Genomic DNA, 13,615 nt, shown 5'->3' on the forward strand with positions numbered 1-13,615 from the left:
TCCCACGTTCCCTGCAGAACAGCGAAGCTGCCCCTCCCGTGGGCCGGCGCCCGCCCCGCCCCAGGCGCCCCCGCCCCGCCCCAGGCGCCCCCGCCCCGCCCCAGGCGCCCCCGCCCCGCCCCAGGCGCCCCCGCCCCGCCCCAGGCGCCCCCGCCCCGCCCCAGGCGCCCCCGCCGCGGCCCTGCAGCTTCTCTGCCGGTCGCTTCCCCTCCGCTCCGGGGCCGCTCTCTCCAGCGCCACGGGCCCACCGGTCTCGGGTCCGGCTGCCTGTCCGGGACGGTCGGGCTCCGGGCCCGCAGGCTGCGCGGCCGCAGGGCACGAGCGCGGGGCGGGGCGGGGCGGGGCGGGGCGGGGGAGCCGGGGCCCGAACCGCCGCCGGAACTGCCGCCTCCGCCGCCGCCGCTCCCGGAGGACCCGCTGGGGAGGGACGCAGCCGCGGTTCCGGTTCCGGCCCCGAGGAGCCGCGGGGAGAGGAGGAGCGGGCGTCCCTCCGGCCAGGTAGGGCGCCCTCCGCCCCGCGCCACCCCCACCCCCGCAGGTGGCCGGGGTCGCGTGCAGGGACCCCGGCCCGGGCCGCCGCTCCTGTGCCGCTCAGGCCGCTCCCCGCTCCCCACCCTGCGCCCAGTGTGGGGTGCACCTGCACACCTGGGGGCCGGGGCGGGCATGATGGGGGGGGCCAGCCTAGTGGGGGGTGCACCTGCACACCTGGGGGCCGGGGCGGGCGTGACGGGGGGGCGGGGCCAGCCTGGTGTGGGGTGCACCTGCACACCTGGGGGCCGGGGCGGGCGTGACGGGGGGGCGGGGCCAGCCTGGTGTGGGGTGCACCTGCACACCTGGGGGCTGGGGCGGGCGTGACGGGGGGGGGGCAGCCTGGTGTGGGGTGCACCTGCACACCTGGGGGCCGGGGCGGGCGTGACGGGGGGGGGGGGGCAGCCTGGTGTGGGGTGCACCTGCACACCTGGGGACCGGGGCGGGCGTGACGGGGGGCCAGCCGGTTGTGGGGTGCACCTGCACACCTGGGGGCCAGGGAGGGCATGACGAGGGGGCCAGCCTGGTGGGGGGGTGCACCTGTACACCTGGGGGCCGGGGCGGGCATGACAGGAGGGCCAGCCTGGTTGGGGGGGGTGCACCTGTACACCTGGGGACCGGGGCGGGCGTGACAGAGGAGGGCCAGCCAGGTGTGGGGGTGCACCTGTACACCTGGGGACCAGGGCGGGGCAGGCGTGACGGGGGGCAGCCGGGTGTGGGGTGCACTTGCACACCTGGGGGCCAAGGCGGGCATGACGGGAGGACCAGCCGGGTGTGGGGTGCACCTGCACACCTGGGGGCCGGGGCGGGCATGACGGAGGAGGGCCAGCCGGGTGTGGGGTGCACCTGCACACCTGGGGGCCGGGGCGGGACAGGCATGACAGGAGAGGGCCAGCCTGGTGGGGGGGTGCACCTGTACACCTAGGGACCAGGTGTGACAGGGGAGGGCCAGCCAGGTGTGGGGGTGCACCTGCATGCCTGGGGGCCAGGGCCGGATGTGACAGGGGAGGGCCAGCCGGGTGTGGGGGTGCACCTGCACACCTGGGGGGCTGGCCCCCGTGTGTGGGCCAGGGGCTCTGGTTATGGGCAGTAACCGCGGGGGGCCAGGTGCTTGGAAGGCCCTGGGAGCAGCCCCCTTCTGGGAGGCCGGGGAGACTGTGATCCAGACTGAAGACTTTGCTGGGAAGAGAAGGGGTGAGGAGTTAGAGCCCTCATGTGGGGAGATGTTGCGCCAGGGGCCCAGGTGGGAGCATGGGGGGAGTGGCGGGAGGTGACCACCCGGACCAGAGGGCCCATGCCCCGGCACCTACCCTTGTCGAGGCCGACTCAGTCGTTGGAGTGGACGCAAGACTTGGGATTACAAGCCTTATCCCTCCAGATGGCTTTTTTTTTTTTTTTTGATAATTTTTCTTTTTTTTCTTTTTATTTTTTATTGGAGTTCGATTTGCCAACATATAGCATAACACCCAGTGCTCATCCCGCCAAGTGCCCCCCTCAGTGCCCGTTACCCAGTCACCCTATCCCCCACCCACCTCCCTTTCCACCACCCCTTGTTCATTTCCCGGAGTTAGGTGTCTCTCATGGTTTGTTATGGCATTTTTGAGACGGCTTTTGACTTCCTAATACGGATATGGGTTTAAGCATGTGTCTTTCCCTTTCAGTGTTTTGATTTGAATGTAGTGTTCATGAATGCAGCGAGAATGTTTTAAGTCTGTCACTTAAAAACATAACCTTGAAAACAGCCCCCGAAACCCGCAGGCGTGGTGTTGAAATGAATGCCTTCCGCCGCCAGGAGAATGCGGTCCACTCGCACCCAGGCCACTGAGGCAGCAGACGACAGAAAGTGCTGGGCTCCACTTTATGTTCAGGCTCTGGGGGACGTGGGGCAGGCTGACGTCGGCCCATCAGGTGCCATTTTATTCATTTTGAAACCAGCCACCTTCGTTTGAATGCAAGTATCATTTATGAAGTGATCTTTGTCGCGGGGCTCCCTGGCGAGCACCAGGCTAACAGTGCTGCAGCCGTTGGTCCCCCTTGCGTGCCGACGGTCCCTGCACTGGCTGTGCCACAGTCTTGTTATTACATGGGGACGTGAAGGCTTCCACACGTGAAGAAACCAGGAGGAACGGGGCAGACGCCCAGATGTGTGTTGAGGGAGACCACAGGTGCAGCGCTGCGTGTTGGGCAAGGCTTCCGAGAGGCCCGCGTGCGCTGGTGGTCTGCCCTGGAGTGTCACAGTTAAGGTAACAATGGTCTCTGCCACGCCTCTGGCTGGACACCTGCAGCTGGGGCAATCTGAGAGTGTCCCCGGGGGGAGGAGGGGACGCTCTGTTTCCCAAAATGCAGGTTTCTGTGCTGTTGGCTGAGGTTCTGTTGCAATGCTGCACAGTGACGCTGCTTCTCCCTGGCTGGCCCATGTGCGGAGACCAGTTTTGTGAAGTTGGGCCATTGAGACAGAAAGCCCCATGGCCTCACTGCATGTCCTTGGTGGCTGTGTCGCTCTAGGCTGTGCTGCTAGGGGAGATGGGGAGTCAGCCCTGTGACCAAATGAGGCCCCGTGGTCGGAAGGTGGGGTTTCTTCCTGGGCATTCTGGACCTGGGGGTACCTCACAACTAAAGTAACTTTTAATTTGGGTAAATATCACCACAGTCCCCTCCAGAGAGGTTGCGCTGCTTATTCTCCCGCAGGACGTGTGGGAGGATGGGGCCATCCCTTCAGAGCGGCTTGTGAGTCTCTCAGATATGTGACCCCCAAATCACTTGCTCATTAACAGAACAAAGCTAAAGTCCTCAAGGTCAGGGGATTTGGGCCCTGCCTTAGGCAAGCCAAAACATCAATCTGTTCAGGGTAGACTGTGGTCTCCCTCCCAAAGCACCTCCTGGCGAGCACCACCTGGCAAGCACTTCCAGGCGAGCACCTCTGGGGGAGCATTGAGAGGGCCTCCTCTGGGAATCTATTCCTGGAACTACCCGCTGTGAGTTCAGGTGCTGGCACCTGGAGGCCCTTCCTTCCCAAATTGGCTTTCTCTGCGGGTGCGCAGTGTCCAGGCAGCAGGGCTGATGTCACTGTCGACACAAACTGTTTAGGAACCAGTAGTTCTAATGAATAGAAGAATGCCATTCGCTGCTGGCTGTTTGCTCCTATCGCTTGAGAAATCAGAGCTATAGATAGTTACAAACACCCTGTAGATCCACCATCCAGAAAATTTTGTTTTTTGTCTTTTGTGTGTAGAAGAAAATACTAATGCTGAAGCAGAAGCATCTCCAGTTTTAAAAAATAAATGGCACCAGAACCAGCTCACTGAGGGGCTCGCGTTCAAAGCATAACCCCCCGTTCTGGCAATTCTTATTGCCGTGGAGCTTGTTTGTTTTGTTAGGTAATTATAAAGTGTTGTGTGTAATCTGTTTTTAAATTAAGAACAGAGAACAAAACTGTTTGGTGCACATAACAAACAATAACACATTAGTTTCCCCCTGTAGCAAGTTACTGAGAGAGAGAGAAGTGTGGATCTGTCAGGGAGTGAGCCTGCTGATGGGAAAGGGGCCTCGCCGTGTGTCCCTGGGGTGGGGGGTGGAGGGCAGGGGAGACGGAGCAGGAGGGAGGCATCGGGGGCACCTAGGGACCCTGCCGGGGTCCTTCCTTAGCGTCTTTGTTCTGCTGGGCCTGCAGGAGGAGCACAAGATGTACGGCTTCTGTTTGACAGTGTTGTGGGCCACCAGGCATCCCACTAGCCCGTAGCACTCAGAGGTGCCCTCTGGCCCGGGAATGCCCTCTGCCCACGGGAATGGTGGGTGTGTGGTCCTGAGCTGATGTGTGCTTCGCTGCAGGAGGGATGGTGCAGGTTGAGCTCTGTCCCTGACCTGGAGGCTAAGCAGCTATGAATTTTTTGTGCATGACATGGGGTCAAAGGTGATCTCTTTGTTTGCTAAGAGGGTGGTAGAAGGTGAGGTCATGAGGCCCAGACTCGTAGTTTGAGAGGTGCCTTCTCACTGTCAGTGTCGAGTGGTACTCATGAGACATGCCTGAGGAGCAAGTGTGTCCACTCATGTGCTTCAGGTCATGGGGCCCAGAAAGGGGCAGGGCACTTGCCCAGGGAGAGAGGCACGGTAACCCCTGAAGGAGCTGTGCAGGTGGGGATTTCAAGCCAGGGTGAATGGCTGTGGCTGACCTCCCAGGCTACCCTGGCTCTGGATACACAGGAGGCAGAGTCCAGGGTAGCTGGCAGGCTCCTGACCTCTGGAATGGGGCTGAACTTCGGTTATAAACTGCCATCCTTGCAGAAGCCATGTGGACAGTGTACACCCATTCGTGTCATGTCCCTGTGAAGCCATGTCCCAGAGTAGGACATGGGCACAGAGCCAGAATGGCCCTCAAAGGCCAGAGCTTCAGACAGACCGCAGGAAGCTGCCTGGCTCTCCCTCCTCTCGGCGCTCAGGACATTCCAGTAGGTGGCTGGCTAGCCACAGCCTCTCCCAGCAGGCTCTCCCATCTCTCTGGCCACACTGGGCTGTTATTTTATCATCATGTTAGCCGAGGGAGAGGGAGGAATCATGTCTTAGCCTAAACCCAAGCTGACACTCTTGGGACACATATGTTCACTTTATTTGAGACTCTTCAGGCCACCTCATTGCCAAATGCCCTCCCTGTGGGAAGCATGCAGAGCAGAAGCGAGCCGCAAATCTGAGCTCTGTGTGCCAGAGGCTCCAGGCTTTGCCTGCTGGTGGACAGAGAATGGGTGCTTGGCGGCCCTCGGGACTTATCCTCTTTGCACGTGATTTCCCAGCTCAGATTTTATTCAGAATTTACTTTAAGGGCATTGAATTTGCTTTCCTTGGTTTTACCAAATTTAGTTGTTTTAGAATCTCATATATTTTGCAAATTCTTTAATGAGAGTAAATAAAGCCCTGGAACATTGGACAGTAAACCCTGAAGGTGCCGCATTGTGTGTCGCATCTCCTGTTTCAGGACGGCCCCTGGTGGATGAAGCCAGGCAGACTCCATCTGGCCAGGTGTCCCACACACTGCTCTGCGGCGGAACAGGTCTGGTGGCAGTAACCTGCACTGCTCCTCTCTCTTCGGCCCCACTCCAGGTACCCAAGTGGATGTCTATAGGTGTGACGCTGGGCCACCTGGCCATGTCCTTCTGGCGCCTGCGCTGTGCTGTGGCCTCCCGCTGGCCGACTCCTTTGAGACGCGGAGGAAGCAGCCCCCTGCACACGGCCCCAGCCGCCTGTCCTGACAAGAGCGCCCCTGTGTTTACCCGCGCCCTGGCCTTTGGAGACAGGATTGCTCTCGTCGACCAGTATGGCCACCACACATACAAGGACCTTTACTACCACAGCCTCCGCCTGTCCCAGGAGGTGTGCAGGCTCCGCGAGTGCACTGGCGGGGACCTCCAGGAGGAGAGGGTCTCCTTCCTGTGCTCCAACGACGTCTCCTATGTGGTTGCACAGTGGGCCTCATGGATGAGCGGAGGCATTGCTGTCCCCCTCTACAAGAAGCATCCCCCAGCCGAGCTGGAGTATTTCATCCGGGACTCCCGGAGCTCTGTGGTCCTTGCGGGCCAGGAGTACATGGAGCTCCTGCGCCCAGTGGTCAAGAAGCTGGGGGTCCCACTTCTGCCTCTCTCGTCCACAGTTTATGGTGCGGCGGCCGAGGAGCCTGGGGAGGGGAAGGTTTGGGAGCAGAACTGGAGGGACCGTGGTGCCATGATCATCTACACCAGTGGGACCACGGGGAGGCCCAAGGGAGTCCTGAGCACTCACCACAACATCAGGGCCATGGTGAGTGCTCGCGCGCCTCATGCTGGGGCCTCCGGGGTGGTGGTCTGCTTGCCTTTCCTTTCCTCTGTGGTGCCATAGCTGCCACTGTTCTACCGACCCTCCCTGACGTGTGCTGCCAGAAGTGACCGCAGCCCTGGGACCCATGGGCCCACCAAGGCATCCTCAGGGCTATGCAGCAAGTGGATGGCACTGTGGCCGGTGCACAATGGTGAGGGTTCCAGAGACAGCACCGAAATAGGCCTGACCTGGGAAACCCCCACACAGGACTCAAGGATCTTGTTCCGTGGCCTCGGTGTCTCAGCCAAGCTCCCCAGCTGCCTTATTCACCTATAACTTATATCCTTCCTCCTTCCAAAAAATATGAGTATGTGCGAGCAAGACTCTTGTATGCTTGGAGCAGTAAAATAGAGTCTCAGAACCACAAAGATCAGGTATGAGGTCAGTGCCCTTGGGTCTCAGGCTAGTTCGGTCCCCTCCATTGGGGTAAACTGAGTCCAGGCTGCAGGCAAGGCACCACTGATAGGTCTGCTCTGTCAGGAGACAAAGAAGACACACTTGTCCAGAGAGACCATCTGCTGATTGGTCTCTGCAAGGGGTAAGTATGTCACATGTGTTTGCCACAGTAGTCACTGAGGCATGCGGGGTGCCGTCCTCACTGGTACTTTGCAGAAGGTTCCACTGGTCACATTTCACGCTGCTCCTCAGTAATAGCTAAGCATATGGTAGAAACCCAACTCTGGGTTCTGTGACCATTCAGCTGGGATGAGGGAGGCACCAGAACCAGACAGGCGGTGCAGGGTGGGTGATTGGGTTCAAGTGTGGACTCTGCTAGGGCCTAGGATCCCACGGGCGGGCTGGAGCACCTCTGACTGCCTGGCGGTAGAGCCAGCAAGATACGTGGAGGACTTGGGACACCCCCCTCCCATCTAAGCCCTGACCATGTCCAGCGGTGTTCTTGGATGTGGGAGTCTGAAAGTAAGCCCATGGTCACATGACCACTGTCACCCTCAGAGGCTGAGAAGGGCAGGGCACCAGAATGTGAGCCTCCCCACTCCTCTTCCTCACCGGCCTGCTGGCTTCCTTCCTTCCCTCCTGTCTGAGGTTGTGCTGTCATCCCACAGGTGACGGGGCTGGTCCACAAGTGGGCGTGGAGTAAACACGATGTGATCCTGCATGTCCTCCCGCTGCACCATGTACACGGCGTGGTAAACAAGCTGCTCTGTCCCCTTTGGGTGGGGGCCACCTGTGTGATGCTCCCTGAGTTCAATGCTCAGCTGGTAAGTTGGACTAGATGCCCCACTCTGCAGTATAGACTTTGCCAGCTGTGCCAGTCCCCTGTTACTGCTGGAACAAATTATCCCAAACTAGAAGAGCTTAAAACAACACACGTTGATCCTCTCAGTTCTGAAGTCAATTCCATGGTCTCGTGGCATGAAAGTTGGGGTGTGGGCAGGGCTGCTTGCGCCTGGAGAGGCCTTTCCTTGCTGCCTCCAGCCTCTGACACCACTGCGCCCTTTTGTGGTAGCTGCCTTCCCCCTGCTCTGCCTGCCTCCTGTAGACCTTGTGATCACATCAGACCCACCTGCATGTCCAGGGGACCCTCCTTTCTCAGAAGCCTTACCTTAAACCATGTCTGGAGAGTCCCTTTTGCCACATGAGGTGACATGTCCATGTGGACTAGGTGGGACATTGGGTCCATTGCTCAGCCAAGCACACCAGCTTTCCTTTGTCCTGGAGCAGGAGGTCCAGCCGGGGGCTCTCTTGCTCTTCTGGTATGCCCCCCAGCACATTGTCCCCACCCCACCCCCCCCAGCCGGGCTAAGCAGCATGCAGTGATTAGGGTGCCACTGTGCAGGGAGGAGAGACCTGGGTCAGATGCCGACCTGCCGCTGGATACTCTGTGAGCCTATGTCACCTCTGTCGTGGTCAAGGCTGGGCTCTGCACAGAGTGCCCTTGCTGAGGTCTGCACGCACGTGTCCTGGGAGGAGCCACTCTGCAGGGAGGCCGTGAAGCACAGTGCTTTGAAAAAGACCTGAGATTTTTGTTGATTTTCACTATAACTTACATGGTGAATAGAACTTTTATTCACAGGTGAAAGGTTGAAAAGGAGGATGTGGAAAAACACCTTTGTGTTCAGGTCTCCATACTAGTTCTCAAATCACAAAATGGCCGGATTGCCAAAGCAGAGAGTACAGGAAACCACAGGCCCGGGCCCCTAGTGTGCACAGGCTGCATGAGTTGGTGGCTGTGCAGGGGCCATCCAGCAGGGTGGACCATCCCCACAGAGTGGACTGTCCCCAGCAGGGTAGACCACCCCCAGCAGGCAGGGACCGAGCACACGCTGCAGCCGGCGCTCACCTAGCACTCCAGCTGTTTTTGTTTTTGTTTTTTGTTTTTTGTTTTTAATTTTTATTTATTTATGATAGTCACACAGAAAGAGAGAGAGAGAGAGGCAGAGACATAAGCAGAGGGAGAAGCAGGCTCCATGCACGGGAGCCCGACATGGGACTCGATCCCGAGTCTCCAGGATCGCGCCCTGGGCCAAAGGCAGGCGCCAAACCGCTGCGCCACCCAGGGATCCCTACTCCAGCTGTTTGAAGGCTCTCTGCCCCTTGGAGGGTCTGTCTGATTCTCTGCCCAGCAGCTCGGAGCTTGCATTTTGGTCACCTGCTACTTTCCTCACAAAGGGGCCCTGGGAAGCCAGAGTCCCTGGTCTCCAGCATTCAGCAGCATCCACCTTCCTGTCTCCTGGAACAGGGCAGGGATCAGGGGCTTAAGCCTCGTCACTTCCTGCAGAGCTCTGGGCTTGTACGTACATGTTTGTCTGTGAGCGTCTGTCCTTTATTTATTTTTTGCATCCATTAGCAAGATGTATTCTAAGGTATCAGAAAAGCCTCAGATTATTTTTGGGGCCTGGAAATGCCAGACATTTTGTCTGTAGAAATTAACAGTGGTCACTGCTTTGCTTTACAGGATTTCGGCTCAGGATGGTTTTCATAGGTGCTGCACTTTCAGACACTGGGCTTAGTCTAGGCCTCTATTAAGGAACTCATCTAGAGCTGTGGCCAGGTTTCTGTAATGGTATTAGACGGCCTGGGGTCCTGGGCTCTATAGGTCACCCCACTGAGCCCAGTGTGGCTCTCCATGCCCTGTGATGTGGTCTGGTGAGATGGCAGTGTTTGAAGACAGGCAGGAAGGTGGGTGGGTTGACAGCCTGCTGTCACCACCTGAGGGACAAAGTATGGCTGTTGATTAGGCTGAGTCTCTCCTGCATCTGTATGGATTCCTGGGGGCTGACTCCCCAGGGTCACCGCACGTCATAGAGGGTGCTATTTCCACCAAAGGCACTAAATCAGGGCCGTGGGACCAGCTAGGGACCTGCCTGCTGGGCAGAGGCTGTGCCAGACAGATGAGGTAGGAGGATGCCCCAAGAACCCCAGTCATGTGAGGTCAGGGCTCTGAGCACTGAGACCACTGCTCCCAGGGGCTCAGCCATGCAGGCTGCCAGGTCACCCCCTGCCCAGGACACCGTTTCCCTTGGTTAAACATGCTGCCCTGGGAGACCAGTGGCCCCAGAACAGATTCATTCTGGGATCTGGAAAACGGGCATCTTGGTGAGAGGTGGAGGGTGGGAGGTACTTCCAGGCAGTGTGTGTGTCAGGGTGCCTACAGTCATGTAGGCCTCAAATGGGGGTCTCAGGGGCAGGGCGTGCACGGGAACCGCAGGACCCGACAGCAGCTGTTTTCCTGCCTCTGCTCTCTGGTTATGGGGTGTCCTCAGTGCCCACTTTTGGCCAGAGTAGCTTCATAAGAACCTCCTTCTGTGTTGTTAAGAATTACAAAAAAGAATGAGTAGTGGTTTGATCCTTGGGGTCATTGCTTTAGGCTGATTCAGCCTTGCCTGGAGTGCCCAACCTGCCTAGCAGCCCTCCAGGGCCAGGACCTAACCCCAGCTTTCCAGTCCTGGCCACACAGCAGGCCATGTGGGGAAAGGGTGAGTGACCCTCACACTGCTGCAGCCAGGGGGTCTGGGGCCCCAACTCGTTAAATTTTAAAGCTCCCAGGGGTTCCTGGGTGCAGCCTGATTTGGGAAATGCTGTCTGATCTGTGCTGTGACATCTCACGGCAGAGCAGGGCCCAGTGGTCTCTCTGCCTCAGAAATGCTTTTGTGAATAAAAGGGAGGGCCGAGGAGGCTTGTTTTCCACAAGGAATTCCCCAAATGTGCAGTTTTTAGTTTATGGATGAGTTGGGACAACATGGAGGAGACACTGCTGCTATAAATGTCATGCTTCAGGACAGCAGCTACTGCCTCTGCTGACTTGGGTAAATTCCAAGACAGGCGTCCTTAGGAGGCAGCATCTGGTAGATGTTCTCTGTGTGCTGGGGTCACATGCCAGCATGAAGGTCTGTAGGACTGGTCAGCACCCTTCATTTGGCTGACCATGTGCTCCATCCTTCCTTTAGCCTCATGTGGGAAGCCTGGGGACCACGTGTACGGCCAGTAGAGAAGGCCTGGCCAGGACCATGGGACCCCGGAATGGATGGACAGCTCATGAGCCCTGCCCTCCCTCCTCTCATGCCAGGGCAGCAGGTGAGGGATGAACCCCCTCACGGTGCCTCCCTGGGAAGTGGTACAGTGGAAGTCTGTCCCGTCATGTGCACTCTGGTCCACGTATTGCTGGTAACAGGCAGGCCCTGGGTGGGCAGGGTAAGATCTGGCCAAGTTCAGGGTGTTGTCAGGACTCATCAGGCCGGGAGGTGACGGGGTCTGCAACAGGTCAGCCATGCATTTAAATGCTATGTGGCATCAGGCAGTTCCTCCTCAGCCAGATCAGGACATCCACACTCATTTCGACCTCAGTCCTCCCAAAGCCGCACCTTCCCCAGTGACAGGTGACCATGAGGGTGCTGCCCAGGACGGCACTGTTTTGACAGACCCACGCTTCTGCTCCACATGGGATTTCCAACAAGTCTGCATTCCAGAGCTTGGAAGGGACCTTAGGTGTAGTTGGATCAGTGCCATGGTGGGGGGCAGAGATGGAATTGCAGGCCCAGGTCATGGTCATGGCCACGCCAGGGCTGTGAGGACCCTGTCAGGCAGCTGTCCCATCCACATGGATTTCCTGTCCTTGCTGGGCTTGCTGCTTGGTACCCCCTGGTTTTGATCTATTAGGTCTGTCCCCTCTCTACTCAGCAGGAGGAAGTGTGGATTGCAGGAAGCTTGCCATGTTTTATCTTCACTTCTCGTTTCTCTGCTCAGTAATAAAGTGGGGTCATGTCCACCTAAGTGAACTTCCTCAGTCATGCCAAATGTTTGGTTGAACATCTATTCTTAGTATTTTCTGACTAATAAGTATTCAGTTCATTGCCTGTAAAGAATCGTACATGATCAGTTTTAGAGGTCTTTAGAGAGATAATTTAATCTAAACCCTTTTATCATAATCTTAAAACTTGTTAAAGTAGGTAATGTTTCAGACATCTACAAGAGAGAGGAATGCCCATGTGCCTTTGCCCAGCCTCGGCTGCTCCTGACTCAGGGTCATTCTTGTTTGAGCTGGAAACACCTTCTCCCGTGTCAAGGTTAGTTTGAAAGGAATGCCAGCTATCAGATGATTTCTGCATCTCTAAAAGCTAAGGATGCTTTTTCTTAGAGTTGTGACAGCACTGTCATCACAGGGAGTAAAGAACAAGAGTCTCTGCTGTCATGTGTCACCAGCAGTACCCTCACTGCCAGGACCACCTCAGTCTCCATTGTGTTGGGATTAGATCTAAATGATGCCTGCCTCGTGCAGACACCACCTGTGGCTTCCCCTGCAGGTTCCTCTCTGTTTTCCTGGCATGTTGAGTTTGTTTAAGAAATCAGGCTGTGGGTCCTGTAGATTTGGCAAAGTCTGTTTTATGCAGATTGCATCCCGATAGCGTCATTAAACGTGTTTCCCTGTCCCCTGTATTTCCTGAGAATTGGTGATGAGATTCTGGGTTTCTGTGTTGCTGTGGTGATGGTGGGGAGACTTTAGGATGGTGAATGTCTGCCTGCAGGGGCATGTTGTCATGGCTGCATTTACTTTCATTGATAACAGTTTACGTATGTAAACTAAATTGTATGTACATTAGGTGTGCAGCATCTGCCTTTATGTCTGTGACACACCTGTGCAGCCATCCACACCCGGATGAAGACAGTGGACATTCTCTTCACCCCAGAAGGTCTCCTCCTGCCTCAGTGCCCTCCCCAAACCCACCAGAGCTAATGCTGGCCCAACTCCTGAACTGTGGACGCCTTCCACATGCTCTTGTGGGCATGAGCTTTACAGGGCATGCTCCTTTGTGCTCTTTAGCTCATCGCATGGTACTGAGATGTATTCTCACACTGCATCACTTGTCACTTGGTCTTTTGTGTTGCTATGTTTTGTCCTCTTGCTTGTCCATGCTGCCCCTGAAGGACATTGGGTTGTTTCCAGTCTGAGGGACATTATGAATAAAGCTGCAATGGACATTCTCATAAGGATCTTTTTGTGGACACGTCTCTTGGGTCTCTGCTGGACGCCCACCAGGCCGGACACATCTTTAATTTTGGTGAAACTGTGGAAGAGTTCTCCAGGACAGCTGTATGTTTAATCCCCCACAAGCAATGGGTGAGAGTGGCTCCATGTTCTCACCAACACTTGACATTGATAGTCATGTGACTTCCAGCCATTTCAGTGGGTGTCGAGTATGTGTGCATTTCCGCTTCCTTTTGTTGAGATGTGGTGCACACACCGTGGGATCTCAATATACATAGTTCACTATGTTGTGGTGAATGTGTGTGGGCCCTCTGGGCTCAGGATCTAAAATGTTCCCATCCTGCCGGGAGATCTGTTGTGCCTCCTTCCAGCCACCTCATCGCATTTTATTACCATGACACCACTGATCTGTTCCTGAACCTTACACGTGCTGGGCTCACAGTGACCATAGTCCTGTATCTCATTGCTGTCACCATGACATCTTTGAGATTTATCCACATCCACCTGACAACAGTTAATGCCTCCTCATCAGCAGGGGTCCCACTGCTGCTCATCCATTTTCCTGTTGGTAGACATTGGGGTGGTGTCCATTTTGGCTTTATGAGTAAAACAGCCAGGAACATTCCATTGAAGTTTTTCTACAGATGTATATTTTCATTTCTTTGGGGTAAATACACAGGGGTAGGATTACTGGGTTGTGGAGTCATGTAGTTTGACTTTATGAGAAACTGCCAAAATGTGGTTTCTGTTTTCTGCTTCTGTCAGCAGTGACAAGGGTGGCAGAGCTCCACCCCTGCTAGG

At 56.6% G+C, this 13,615-nt stretch overlaps 1 protein-coding gene across 5 annotated transcripts in view; it reads left to right on the forward strand.

The window, feature by feature from the left end:
• Window positions 1-376: 376 nt before the first annotated feature.
• The window catches only part of ACSF3 (acyl-CoA synthetase family member 3), a 50,807-nt gene continuing 37,568 nt past the window's right edge, over window positions 377-13,615 (forward strand). The window contains exons 1-4 of one of the 5 annotated variants that reach the window (XM_077891149.1): window positions 2,134-2,771; window positions 3,761-3,905; window positions 5,620-6,312; window positions 7,434-7,589. In XM_077891149.1, coding sequence (XP_077747275.1) covers window positions 5,632-6,312; window positions 7,434-7,589 — 837 coding nt within the window. In that variant the 5' untranslated portion in view covers window positions 2,134-2,771; window positions 3,761-3,905; window positions 5,620-5,631. Of the gene's footprint in view, window positions 499-2,133; window positions 2,772-3,645; window positions 3,906-5,494; window positions 6,313-6,352; window positions 6,908-7,433; window positions 7,590-10,778; window positions 10,906-13,615 lie in introns of those variants that run through there. The other 4 variants (XM_077891148.1, XM_077891151.1, XM_077891150.1 and 1 more) reach the window with 4 other exon arrangements.

Source organism: Canis aureus, chromosome 3, assembly GCF_053574225.1.
Source record: "Canis aureus isolate CA01 chromosome 3, VMU_Caureus_v.1.0, whole genome shotgun sequence".
NCBI lineage: Eukaryota > Metazoa > Chordata > Mammalia > Carnivora > Canidae > Canis > Canis aureus.